Source organism: Plectropomus leopardus, chromosome 19 (assembly GCF_008729295.1).
Source record: "Plectropomus leopardus isolate mb chromosome 19, YSFRI_Pleo_2.0, whole genome shotgun sequence".
Classification (NCBI taxonomy): domain Eukaryota; kingdom Metazoa; phylum Chordata; class Actinopteri; order Perciformes; family Serranidae; genus Plectropomus; species Plectropomus leopardus.
Genome location: NC_056481.1, coordinates 16,912,093 through 16,925,367, shown reverse-complemented (window position 1 = coordinate 16,925,367; position 13,275 = coordinate 16,912,093). Strand labels below are relative to the sequence as shown.

The 13,275-nt window shown below is 38.5% G+C and overlaps 2 protein-coding genes across 2 annotated transcripts; both read left to right on the top strand.

The window, feature by feature from the left end:
* Positions 1–818: 818 nt before the first annotated feature.
* Positions 819–8,668, top strand: stub1 (STIP1 homology and U-Box containing protein 1). Its single transcript, XM_042507968.1, has 8 exons — positions 819–924; positions 1,758–1,987; positions 2,140–2,338; positions 2,695–2,860; positions 2,942–3,017; positions 3,141–3,197; positions 4,116–4,232; positions 6,712–8,668. Exons 2-8 carry the CDS (start codon positions 1,874–1,876, stop codon positions 6,835–6,837), a joined length of 855 nt encoding a protein of 284 aa, XP_042363902.1. The 5' UTR covers positions 819–924; positions 1,758–1,873; the 3' UTR covers positions 6,838–8,668.
* A 1,078-nt stretch (positions 8,669–9,746) lies between these two features.
* Positions 9,747–12,104, top strand: crp1 (C-reactive protein 1). The gene is made up of 3 exons (XM_042507969.1): positions 9,747–10,369; positions 10,457–10,535; positions 10,986–12,104. Exons 1-3 carry the CDS (start codon positions 10,367–10,369, stop codon positions 11,594–11,596), a joined length of 693 nt encoding a protein of 230 aa, XP_042363903.1. The 5' UTR covers positions 9,747–10,366; the 3' UTR covers positions 11,597–12,104.
* Positions 12,105–13,275: the final 1,171 nt, after the last annotated feature.

The window sequence follows — 13,275 nt, the reverse complement described above, 5'->3', positions numbered from 1 at the left end:
TTTCATAGCCATCACTTAACTAAGACCGCTGCTTTTGTTTTTATTGAAAAGGTTATGTATTTATTGGATAGGAGTGCTTGTGTTGGTGCTGTTTTTTTAGACCTTAAAAGAGCGTTTGGCGACATTTTTATAAGGTTCCTCCCTCCAGACTATATGCTTTTAATTTCTCAAAGGGAAGCATTGCTTGGGTGGGATCTTATTTGTCAAACATAGGACAGTCATGTCAAGTCAACGGTATTAAATCGCCATACCTTGGAGCAATATAGGAGACCAAATTCAACTGCATTTGTCCCTGCTCCATGCATTAGTGCCTGAAGTCTGTTTTTCTTTCTCCCATCTTCATTTTCAAATTTATTCACATGGGGATATGATCATTCAATCAAATATTTTAAAACGATTTGCCTTTATTTTATTTTATTTTAAAGAAGAAAGCAGGCCTACTAACAATCATTCATACCAGTTCTTTTGAGAGAAAGAAGGGGATTAGTTACACCGGTAGGTAATATGAATCTTAAAAAAAATGATGATTACAAAAAATATCTATATTAAAAATAAGAATATTTCAAAGTTACAGTTTTCTTAAGCCTTATATAGTTCATCGAACAAACGACAGTATTAGCTACTGACAAGATTTCTTTTTTTATTTGTGAAAAAATTAGTAGACTCAAAATAGCATTCAACTTTTTACGTAAACGCAACTTGTCTTTAATGTTTATTTTATTCTGTCAGATTAACAAGAAAATAAGGGTAAAAAAGACATGGACGTAAAAAGACGTCCTCTCGGCTTCCGTCGACTTCGCGTAAGTGCTTGACGTCAGCATAACAACAACCTGTCATGACAGCTCGTATGGGGGGAAAAATATCGATTAAGATATCAAATCATATCAAATCTGTCTCACCTGGATGTAAGATTTCTCCCAAAAGGTAAGGGCTGGAAACCGTTAATCTCAGAAACAAACCCTAACTTGCACGTAAGTAGCAAAAATAGCAGGCAGTAGTCCGTGTAGCCAGAAGCTAATCTAGCATTAGCTCATTTCTGTTTTCTGAGGTTGCATAGCGGCGTTGAGGTATATGTGAAATAAATGTCAAGACGACTTTTTCAGGTTTGTAGCATCTATATTGTAATCATCTGATGGTTTATTTCATCATTGTAACTAATTAATGTGAGTGGTCAGAAGAACTGTCCTGTTACTGGCCAACCTCCCGGCGTAAATCGACAACACAGCTCATGCTAGTAAAGCTAACAAGCTAACATTTAGCTAAGCACCGATCCCTTGTTTGCTGTTAACTAAAGTTAACGACATTGTCACTCGTTACCTACAGTCTACTTGCTGTCGCAACAATTATATCTAAAATGTAAATGATCCAAAATGTTATAATAATAATTATAACGGCATTTGTTTACAACACCTAACTACCATTGTACACTGCTGGTGTAACGTTACAGTTTAAAAGCCTCGCTCTAACGGTAAGGACCGTGAGTGTATCATGTTATGTGATGGCTGGCTTGCTAGTGGTGCTTCTCATTTAGTCTCCACTGGTGTCCGACACATGAATAGTTAATTCAGCGGCAGTCTAGCCACCTCGCTGTATTTTTTAGCTGTGTGCACAGTCAGCGAATTAAACGAATGCCTTTTGGGTGGCATCAAAGACTGACTGCACCTAATTTCGCCCAAGACGCGCATTGCAGGTGCAATGCAGAGAATACACGCCGTGAATGTGGACTTTACTTCACATGCACTGTGTCTCTGCTCTAGTGTGTGAGATCCAGGAGGGACAGGGCATTCTTGGACCTGTCGGTTAGCCAGCCGAAGAGACGGGGAACAGGATAGGGAAGCAGGGCGAGGCGGGCCCCGCGGAGCCGGTGGAGAAGATGGCCGGCAGCCCGGAGAAGAGTTCCACCGCGCAGGAGCTGAAGGAGCAGGGGAACCGGCTGTTCCTCTGCCGCAAGTACCAGGAGGCAGCTACATGTTACAGCAAAGCTATTGTGAGTAAAATCAATTGTAATGAAATAGTATCTTCTTAACTAAAACACATTCAAACAGCATTGTCCTTATTAGAGAAATGGAATGTGAGCCTTGTCTATTGTGCCATGATTTTACAATGCATGTGTATTGTCTGGTATGTCCTGCCTCCCAGAACCGTAATCCATCAGTGGCAGTGTACTACACCAACAGGGCTCTGTGCCATGTGAAGCTGCAGCAACATGACAAGGCTCTGGCTGATTGCAAGCATGCGCTGGAGCTGGACAGCCAGTCAGTCAAGGCCCACTTCTTCTTGGGCCAGTGTCACCTGGAGCTGGAGAACTATGATGAGGCCATTGGCAACCTGCAGAAAGGTCAGCGCAAACTATTATAGGATGGTGAAACTTTTGCAATGTTTTGCGGTTGTGTGTAAAAGCAGCTGCTCATATGTTGCTCAATCTTTCGAATGTATTTCCCTATTTTATATTTAAATTCATGTGGCTCTTTCTTTTTAATAGTGGTATAGTGGCTCTTATATCAGCTCTTCTACTCTGAGGCACTTTATGGACACAAGATTTGTCTGCAGGGATGTCTTATAGTTTGCATTGTCAGGGTTTCCATCATTGGAATAACAGTATTGTACATTATTTATGTACATAATTTGTTGATATCATGTCAAGAGGTGTCAGAAAGAGCGTTTTTATAGTAAACCAGTGTTGTTTATTCACAGCTTATAACCTGGCAAAAGAACAGAGGCTGAATTTCGGAGATGACATCCCCAGCGCCTTGCGCATTGCAAAGAAGAAACGTTGGAATAGCATTGAGGAGAAACGCATCAACCAGGAGAATGAGTTACATGCCTATCTGACTAAACTCATACTGGCCGAGAAGGAGAGGTGAGACTTTGAAGCTGCAGACAAACACATAATATTTCTCTGTGTGGAGGGTGGTTTCATCATAACTATGTATTTATGCAGAGAACTTGAAGAATACAAAGAAAAACAGGACGACAATCAAAATGGAGGCGATGCTGCCAAGATTGCATCAAAGCATGTATGTTTTATATGTCTTGGACATACTCGTTTGTCGTACTTTTAATGAATAAATCTAGCAATTACATATTCTAACAGAATATTTGTGAATGTGTCTGGTAACTTGAGAATGTGACCTACTTAGGACAAGTATCTAATGGACATGGATGAGCTCTTCTCTCAAGTGGATGAGAAAAGAAAAGTGAGTATGAAAATAAGGCCATTATTAATGCTATCAGCTGAGCATGTCAATGTTTATTCATTCAGTCATTTCCCATACCCACTTATTCCTATAATAGGATTGGAGTTTATCCCAGCATGCATCAGGCAGAAAGCTGGGAAACATCCTGCGTAGGTCACCATCATCCATTACAGGGCTAACAAACAGACAGGCTGATCACATTCACCCACGCAAATGAATCTTAGCCAACAGTACACACCTACTTCACACTATCTTTTTTGATCGTTGACATAGCAACGAGAGAAATAGGTTTCTGATATGTATGCAGTAATGATGCTCAAGTCACATTTATTTATTTAGCATGTGGACATTATTTTTGCGTTGTTACTGTATTGCATATTGGAATCATTGCTTGTGATTACATCTGTGAACCCATGCACCTATACTAAAGACAGACAGTTATGTCCTATTTCAAGCCTAAGCTGTTTCTATGGTAACCATCACTGTTTGTTCACCAGGGCTTGTAGTGTTTAATTATCTTTGCTATTGATAGGTGTTGACTGAGCTGAAGTAGTTGTCATGTAATTGTCAGCTGAAGTGACGCCACACTGACTGCCAACAGGGTGTTTGTCCTCTGTATGTGTGACGGTCGGGAGGGTCAGTATAGAACCGGGAAATCATGATGAAAGATTTATATATATATAGTAACTTTATTTCAACAAGTGAATGATATTTTTTTTAGTAAATGAACTGTAACTGAGTTGTGTGATTTTAGAGAACATTCGTGTATTGCTAAGCGGTAGTTTGTTATTAAACTGTAATGAATCCTTTAAGACCAAGAAAAGAAAATTAAAAGCGCTGTGGTAGCAACTGATATGATATCCATAGATCATAGTCTTACATAAGCTTGACTCTTGCTGCATTTTGTCGTCCACTCAGAAGCGGGAGATTCCAGATTATCTGTGCGGGAAGATCAGTTTTGAGCTGATGAGAGAGCCCTGCATCACACCCAGTGGTATCACCTATGATCGCAAAGACATTGAGGAGCACCTACAGGTAAAAACATCATCTCCTGCATGCAAAGTTTTTAACATCTCACGACCACTGATTCAGTTATTAGTTCTAATATGAACACGATACTCAGACTGATGGCTTTGAAATGACTAAATTAAATAGTCTTGGGATAATGATAAAATACAGTAGTGGGCCAAAACATCTGTGCAGACAAAGAACACAGCAAATGCTACAATATGAGCAAAAAAAGCTGTTTAATAATTTATTTACTTCGGGTAAATTTTGCTTTTGATAAGCTTGTTTTGGTTTTTCTCAGTGTCATGTACAAAATGCAAACCCCGCTGTCTCAGTCTCGTTGTAATAATTCTGTCATCTTCGCATTAAGCCAATTCAAAATTTATTGTATGAATTGTTTTTAGGGTGTCTTTATTTAGTTTTTATCTATTTAATAAACCTTTTGTATGAAAACAAATAATTTCCATAGAAATTTGTATCAACTGATTACCTGATTTTGAAAATGTATCACCATTGAATACAAGGAAAACCGCTTATAGTGATCACATCCGTCCAGGTCTAAATGATCATTAAAAGCCAGGGTTGTTTTTCTAATGGTGGCCAGATCGATAGATAGATTTGTGAATGTGAAAAATACCTAAGGGCCAGATGCTTCTCGTGTCAAATATTTTTTTTTTTAAATAATCCCATGCAAATGAGACGAACGCAACTGTTTCATCATTTAGTGAAAATTATTTCACGTTCCACCACTCCTGAATGCGACAGTCTTTATTGTCGACTTCATGCCTCTTTTGATGTGGCCAAGTCTGCCTCTGAGCAGGAAACGTCAGCTGGTGTTGCATTTGCTTTTTTACTGTCTGTTTATGAAAACACATCAGTTCCTCCTGCATAGTTACTACCTTATGCGTGTCTGCAAAGTGTATGAAAGTCGTGCCATAAAACATGCAAAGCAGTATTGCTTGATTAACAATACTGTACGGTGGGTCACATGTAGGATATTTTGAAAGTCAAGCTGAAGACCATTTGAAATGGGTTTGAGGGACTTCTGTAAGGGAATGATTATTATAACTATTTTTTCTTGTTCTTTATTTCTCATGCATATTTTCATCTTATTGAAATTAGTATGTTTATTTATTATTTAGAGTTTTGCTGATATTTTATTGTGACAGCACACTATGACTGCTGGAGGAATTGGGGCTGTCAATCTGCAAACCACTACCATATATTCTGGGAGTGCCAGAATATACAAAATTACTGGAAAGAAATACACACAGCAACACAAACAATATGCATGTACCATTAGAATTTGGAGTCATGTATTTAGGCTCCCCTGAAGTAAAAAATATTAACAAATACTTACTTGGTATCTTGCTGGCATCAGATGATGGATGATGCATGTTGGTCCTACTATAAATAAGTGAATAGAAGTGACAGTGGAGATTTACATGATGGAAAAGTTTACTTTCTCTTTGCACCTAAGGATGGACATTTTTGTATGGCTGTGGTAGAAATGGGTACAATATGTTGGGCCTCTGAGACCTGATTTTGTTGGGTCGGTACTCAAGGAACATTCTTAACTTTTTGTTTACGGATTTTATCTGACAGCTACAAACATTTATTTTATTTTGGCCTTTATCTCTACCTTTCTTGGAAAAAAAAAGAAATGTCATTTGAGCAGATGTTAGTTAAGTCAAAGATGAAGGCAGAACTTAAAGAAGTCATGGGACTTTTTTTGCTCACGGTATTGCATAAATATATGTATGAGTATTGTGCCAAAATACTAAACAGATTTAGTCATATAGACTTTGAATATAAAGTACTTAAATTATCTATCTGAATTTGTGAACCTCATAAAATACTTCATATTTATTCTGGCTTTGAAAATGCACATCTTGAAATTTAATTTTCAAAGAGGGGAATTCAGACCTCATAATTTTAGGTGGTTTTCAAGCTAAAATATGTAATCACTACAAATTCAGTGGTATGTAAATTTCAACACATTCAGCCGAGGTTACTTTTAAAACAAATGTATCTTAATTTGATGATAAGATTCAACTCTTTGCAACTATTATTTGCCTCCCCATTCTTGTAAGCCCATGTGATATTTGTATTTACAATGGTTCACTTGAAACATGAGAACCCCAGTAACGAGTCCTAAAACCTCAAAATGAATTAGAATTTCTGCACCTCCAGTTCCCTTCTCTCAAAGTCAATATTGTTTTATGGGTTTTTTGGTTAGAAGCCTTAAATAAAGTCTGTGGTTAACACTAGTTAACACTAGTTTTTTTCTACAGTTATCCAGAATCCACTGAAAAAATCCCATAGGCTTTTTGACTAGGGAACCAGCGTTAGCTTCTGGGTTGGCCTACAGAAAATGTCATCTATGAGGCACTGTGTTGTATTGTATGTATGTTCGTACTCATATAAAATCCTCTCATATGCGTGTATTATATATAATATTCTACCATAGATGCTAATGCTAATATTTAACCTGCTCTCTGTGCAGCGAGTGGGTCACTTTGACCCGGTCACCAGGAGTCCCCTAACCCAGGACCAGCTGATCCCGAACCTGGCCATGAAGGAAGTGATCGATGCCTTTATCCAGGAGAACGGCTGGGTGGAGGACTACTGAAGCGAACCCCCTAACCTCCCATCTCTCTCTCCATCATCAACACACAGTCTGGACAACACGAGGCTTTAGAGAACAGATCACCCCCTTGCCTGGATATGTACTTTACACAAGCGGGAGAAGTCACACTACGGACTACCAAACGGGAGCCACGTATCTCGATCTGCCTCTTCCTCCCAACATTTTATCTTTGCTGTTATACTTCCCGCTCCTACCTTCTGAGGCTCAGTGTTCATGGCCTGCTGCTCCCTTTAAACCCCCCCCCATTCTGCTCTTTCTGTACTTTCTCCCCTTCGTCCTCTAACTTTCTGTCATGCTGTATCTAGTCTCTCAAGCCTGACTTCCTTCTTTACTCCGAACATGGGGCCACGTTCTCAGGTCTCTCCTTCTCCCTCTCTCTCTCTACTGTCTCTTTCTCTGAGTGCCACAATCCTTGGAAAGCATCAGCATTGCACTCCAGTTTTTCACTGAAACCACCAATATTACAAAACGATTACACATGGTGGTTAAATACATTAAGACATTGGCCTTTGATTTGGCATTTACTCCAGTATTTCTTAGTCTTTTCTTTCTTCATTTAACATTGGAGTGTTTGCCCATTTCCAAATGTATATTTACAGAAGTGGAACCTAAAATGCCAAAAACCTTTTCTCGAGGGTTGCAACTAGTTTGTATGCAAGTTTTACATGTTAACTGAATAATAATCGTAGGGAATCAATTCCCTTTTCCGCCTCCAGGTGGTGCTCCAAACACACCCAACCATGTCACCATACTGTAAGATTTTAAGTAGATTGTTAGTTTTTTTTTTCTTTGCATATCAATCACACCCCATTACAGACAATTTAAATAAGTTGAATGTATGCATAATGTATGCTTTAGGTTTAGGCTTGACCTAGAGTAATTCAAAACAGTTTTTTTTTTTTTTTTATCAGGTCAATACAAGGTTTTCATGAAAAGCGGCCTTGAACTGGATGCAGAAAATGAATGGAAACAACCGCTGCATACAAAAAAAAAAAAAATTTCACATTGCTGGATATTAATTGAAAGTGTTTGAATATTGATAGATGACATCAGCTGTTTGGGTTGATGCTAAAAACCTGCTTTGGAGAATGGTCTGTGCTGTTTGTGTCAGTTATAGAAGCAGAAAACGTGCTTGGACGTCGTGTTTGGCTCGTGCTGTTTGCCTGGAATGACAGTGGACGCTCACATCAAGCATGAGGTGGGTTTTCTTTTCCTTTGCAAAGGCAGAATGATGGTTGTCTCACTTTTTTGCTGTTAATTTTATGGACCTTCTCCTCACGGTGTCACAGTTATGAAAAAAAACAAAAAACGGTTGCAACAGCTTATCTGAAACAATCATCCGTGTGAAGTTTGTGTCTCGTTGCAGGGATTTGAGGTTCACTAGCATCACAGTACCAACCTCAGTGTTAGAATTGCTGGAAGAGTAAAAGACCATCTTATCTCATCCATACCTCAGTCCAAGTTTTTTGCGTGCTGGTTCACTGGCATATATACATCAAAACACATTTTCATTTAAGCGCTATTAGTTTACAGGTTTTTCGGCTGAATGTGTCTGTGGTGATTTAGGCCTGTCGGTGGTTTGTGTCGGGGTGCAGGCAGTGTAAATAATTTCCTTGTGTATCTCAGATTTTATTTCTTGACAAAATAGGGTTCTTTTTTTCTTGAGAAATCCTAGAGCTTGAGAAACTGTATTAAATGTAGATATGTTGATAACATAAATGCTTGGTTCAGTTTTCATTTGTCCCCATTCAACCGTGAACTTTGAGTTTGTTGTTTTTGTGACACATTATCATTAAAGAGACACCAAGTATGATGATGCCTGCGCTACTGCTCATTAGAAATCCATGAATAGACATCAAATGGTTTCCAACATATGAATAACATTTCAGCTGTACTATAAGGGAAATAACTACTTTGCAGGACAGTCTGTGACAAGAGCCCTGCAATAAATGGTAATTTGGAGAAGCTACTATTTGTTTTTGATTTGATGTCTATGTTGAGTCTGTAGCTTGTCACGTACAAAATTTCCCATTTTAAGTCAGTTTCCGTTCGTTGAAGGAATGCTTCACCCAAAAGATAAAAATATGCAAGAAATGAGTTACTTTGAATTTCTAAAGAAAACTTTCTCGCAAGCCTCGACGGAAAACAGCAAACATATCGATTGATTGGGGACCACATTTAACAACAGCAAAACTGTATCATATCTGTTTACAAACTCTCACACAACTCATGCAGAATAATCCAAGTCTCATTTATCTAGTTGTATGCTCAGTACTTCCCAAAGTCATACAGTTTTGCCAAAACCTAACTGTTGGAGTCTGGCTTTAAAGAGAGCATAGATAAGCTTCACTTTTAGTTGTTTTAAATATTAAGGTTTAAATAGTAAGCAAGGTATGACTAATTGATTTACAAATGGTTAATTTACAGGTGATTTATGAGTATTCCTTAAGTTTGTTTTTTTTTCAAATTCCTTCCAAATTATGTAAGTTCACAATGTTTCAGAAAGCAGCTGTCTGGCCTCTTTAATACCTCTTTAAGTTTCTTTTTTATGTATGTATTTCAGTGCTGGTATGTCAAGGTACAAGTAAAAACAAAGTATCACGTACGGTATTATACTTACTGAAAAGTAGTTTATGATTGGTCACCATTAACAGAAGCTGTTTATTTTTATTTTTAACTATCAGTTGATATTTAATTATTCAATTTTAAAATGAAAATGGACATTGTTAGTATTGGGCTTAAAAATCCAGTACCAGTCGGGCTGTAATGTGTGGCTGTACAGCATAAGGTACATGTATTCTTGAGATGACTATCAGCTGAAAACTTAAAGGTTTAAGTGATTTATATTTATTGCTGGTGTTTTTATTACTTTATCCACTTTCATGATTAAGTGTCAGGTTTTTTTTTATTTAATTTTTTTGTTAAGTTACACTGTTAGAAAGTCATTGTCCTGAAATATGGCATTGACAGCTAAATAAGTAAGAGAACTATGTTTTCATGGACTACTCCCTTAGAGATCAATAATTTCGGTGAAAAATGTTCCCAGTAATGTCAGTGAATTAGTAAGCAGCTGCAGTTTTTCAAATTAGAGTTTTCCAATTTTTAAAGTAGCATGAACTCATCTTAATTCAAGCTATTAGCTCACCAACACATCAAAGTAAAATAGCATCTGTATAGTTGGATACCAGTAGCAATAGGTGAAAAAAAGTGATTTGGGTGAACTAACAATTTTAAATTACAAAGCAACAGCTACCAAAGACTGTTCTTTCTGATGTGCACGAGTCTACCATGTGATATGGACAAACACACTTACTGTAGGTGGACTAGTGTGTGTTCGGTCAGTCACATGTAAAAGAGCAGTGTCAGCCAGCCCTCACACACCGGGCCTATTGTCAGAGCATCCGTCGAAGAGCTGACGTCATGGCCAGTGCTAGGAGGGAAGAGGACTGGGCACGGGGACATTAACAAGTAGGACTGAGTTAGAAACATCGAGGAACAACAAAACATCAAAATGGTAAGAAAAGCTTGTTCCTTTTGTCACTTTTCACACAATTTGGTCTCTGATGTGACTTGTGGATGTCTTGTATGCGTGTGTTTGCAGGATATCAGCAGTGGGAGGTTTGCTGTGGTCATACTTGGTGTCTTTGGATGGTCTCTGGCACTCTCCTCAGCAACCCAAGGTATTCATTTAACAGAATCTCATTAGAAAAAAAAACTCAAGTATTAAAAGTCAAGTATTTTTTCAATGTTGCATTAGTACTTTTTCTTAAGTAAAAGATCTTGGGCCGTATTCACAAACATTCTGGGAACACTCGGAGAACTAACTAAGACTACAAATTGTCAGCAAGAGTCCTAATTTGGGAGTGATTTAGGAAATTCTCAGAGCAACTCTGAGCAAGAAAGGGGCGAAAAACTTTATCTTAGTTGCCCGTAGATGCTAGGTGTGATGGATTTTGTTCATCAGATGTGATTGGTTGTCATACCCTTTTGTGAGCCTGCAAGGTGTTGACACCCAGTAGAAATAAAATAAACTGCATCACAATATGAGATTGTGAAAGCTCTGTAAGATCTCACTGCTGCACTGTAACACTGAAACATTAACCCTGTCTTCCTTGTTTGTGTCACTCCAGTTGGTCTGACAGAAAAAGTCCTAGTGTTCCCTTATGAGACCGACTTCAGCTTCGTGGCTCTGATCCCACAGAAGGAGATGGGACTCAGGGCCTTCACCCTCTGCATGCGTGTGGCCACTGAGCTGCCGGAAGAACGTCAGATCATCCTGTTCGCCTACCGCACGGCCGACTATGATGAGCTCAATGTGTGGCGTGAGAAGGATGGACGCGTCTCTTTTTACATGAGTGGCGATGGCACCTTTTTTCACCTGCCGCCCATCACCACCTTTCGCACCAGCCTCTGCCTGACTTGGGAGTCTCGCACGGGCCTCGCTGCTTTCTGGGTGGACGGGAAACGCAGCACCTACCAGGTCTACAAACCCGGGCACACCATTCGTCCAAAAGGTACCGTCCTGCTGGGGCAGGACCCGGACAAGCACCTGGGTGGTTTAGAGGCCGTGCAGAGCTTTGTAGGGGAGATTACTGATGTGAATATGTGGGACTTTGTGCTCTCCAGGAGTATGATCCAGGCCTGGCACTATGGGCACAAGGTCCCCAAGGGCAACATCTTTGACTGGGGCACTATGGAGTATGAGCTAAACGGGAACGTGATGGTGGTGGATGATGACTGACTCGATGTGGAGTTGTTTGCAGGGAGGGATGAGGCTTTAGATATCTGTGATGGACTGATCCTGATATGTGTGATTGTCTTTCTTAGAGTCAGTGTTGTTTTATTTTAGGGCTTTCCTGCCATAAAGTCCACAGGGTTAATGTTGCACAAAGAACATTTTGATGATAACGAAAGTAGAAAGAAGTAGTGTTGTTTGGGCTTAACCTCCAATATGTAACACTGCTATTTTAAGCAGGAAAATGCACTGGCAACAAAAGCCTAGACTTTGAGGTAATGATAATAATAATTCTAATAACTTTATTTTTATAGTGCATTTAAAAACAGAGTTTACAAAGTTCTTTGACAGACAGAGCAAAAGCAGAAATGGGATACATAGAAGGAAATTTAACAACAGTGAGCCTTACTGAATACAAGTGAGAGGAAACTACAGTACAGTTAGGATAAAATAAAAACGAGGACAAAAGCAGGAGACAAAATGTCAATATAAAAATACCACAAACAATAAGTAATAAAACTGCAAATAAAGGTAAATAAAATAAAATAAATAAAACAAATTAAATCGGTAAAATATATAAAAGATGACATCACAAAAAACCCAACAAAGTCTATAAAAATGGGTTTTAAGAAGTAATTTAAAAGAAGTCACTCCTTCGGTGAACCTTATTTCCTGAGGCAGGTTGTTCCAAAGCCAAAGCCTGATGGCAAAGGCACAGTCACGTTTAGATTTAAGTCTCGACTTTGTAACAGCCAGAAGGGGTCACATGTGGGGTCACAGTTTCTGTTTGGTAGCTTGGGGCCAGACCCAGACGGGCTATAAAAGTGATCAGTATAATCTTAAAATAAATTCTTGTAGTGATGTGATGTCATCTGTTAAAAACCATCGAGAAGCCGAGCTGCTGCTCACTAGCTGAGGGTGGCAGAGTGAATTTTGGTTGATGCCAGAGAGGAAGGAGTTACAATGAAGAAAATTAGTGCATGAATAACTTTCTCAATCAGTTGTTAAAATGTTAAAAAATACTTCATGAACCATCTGAAAGCTGACCATCCAAATAAAGTGTTAACGGGGAGTTTTCCCTCTAAAATGTAGTGAAGTATAGAGTAACAGAAAATATGGAAAAACTGAAGTAAAGTATAAGTGCCTCAAAATTGCATTTAAATAATCATACTTACTGTTACTTTCCACCACTGCAAACTGGTACATATCAAATACAATATGTTGAGGTGCCAGATGTATCCATAGGGTGGCACTCTGCACTAGTTCACGCCAAATAGAAACTCGTGTCAAATCAAGCATTATCATGCATCTGCTAACGTGATCTGGCACAGTAATGAACGGAGGATATTAACGAGGCCGCAGAAAACTGATTAAAATGTTTCTGCTTTAATGTATTTAAGAGCAAATTTCAATAGCCTTTAATAATATGTGTTTTAAATTGAAAACTGCAATGCAAATTTACATATTTAAAAATACTTTTTTGTCAAATTTAACATTTTTATGTCTTTTTTTTTTCTTTTACTTGGCACATTTTAAAATCCTGCCGTTATGCATGCAGTCAGTACACATTTGTTTGTCCAGTGCTACTGATGATAAAAATGTAAAGGGGATGTTAAAAGTGCAAACTGGGAGATGCATTATTTCTACTGTAGACTTAATGATTTAACTGCACTTAGAGACAAATA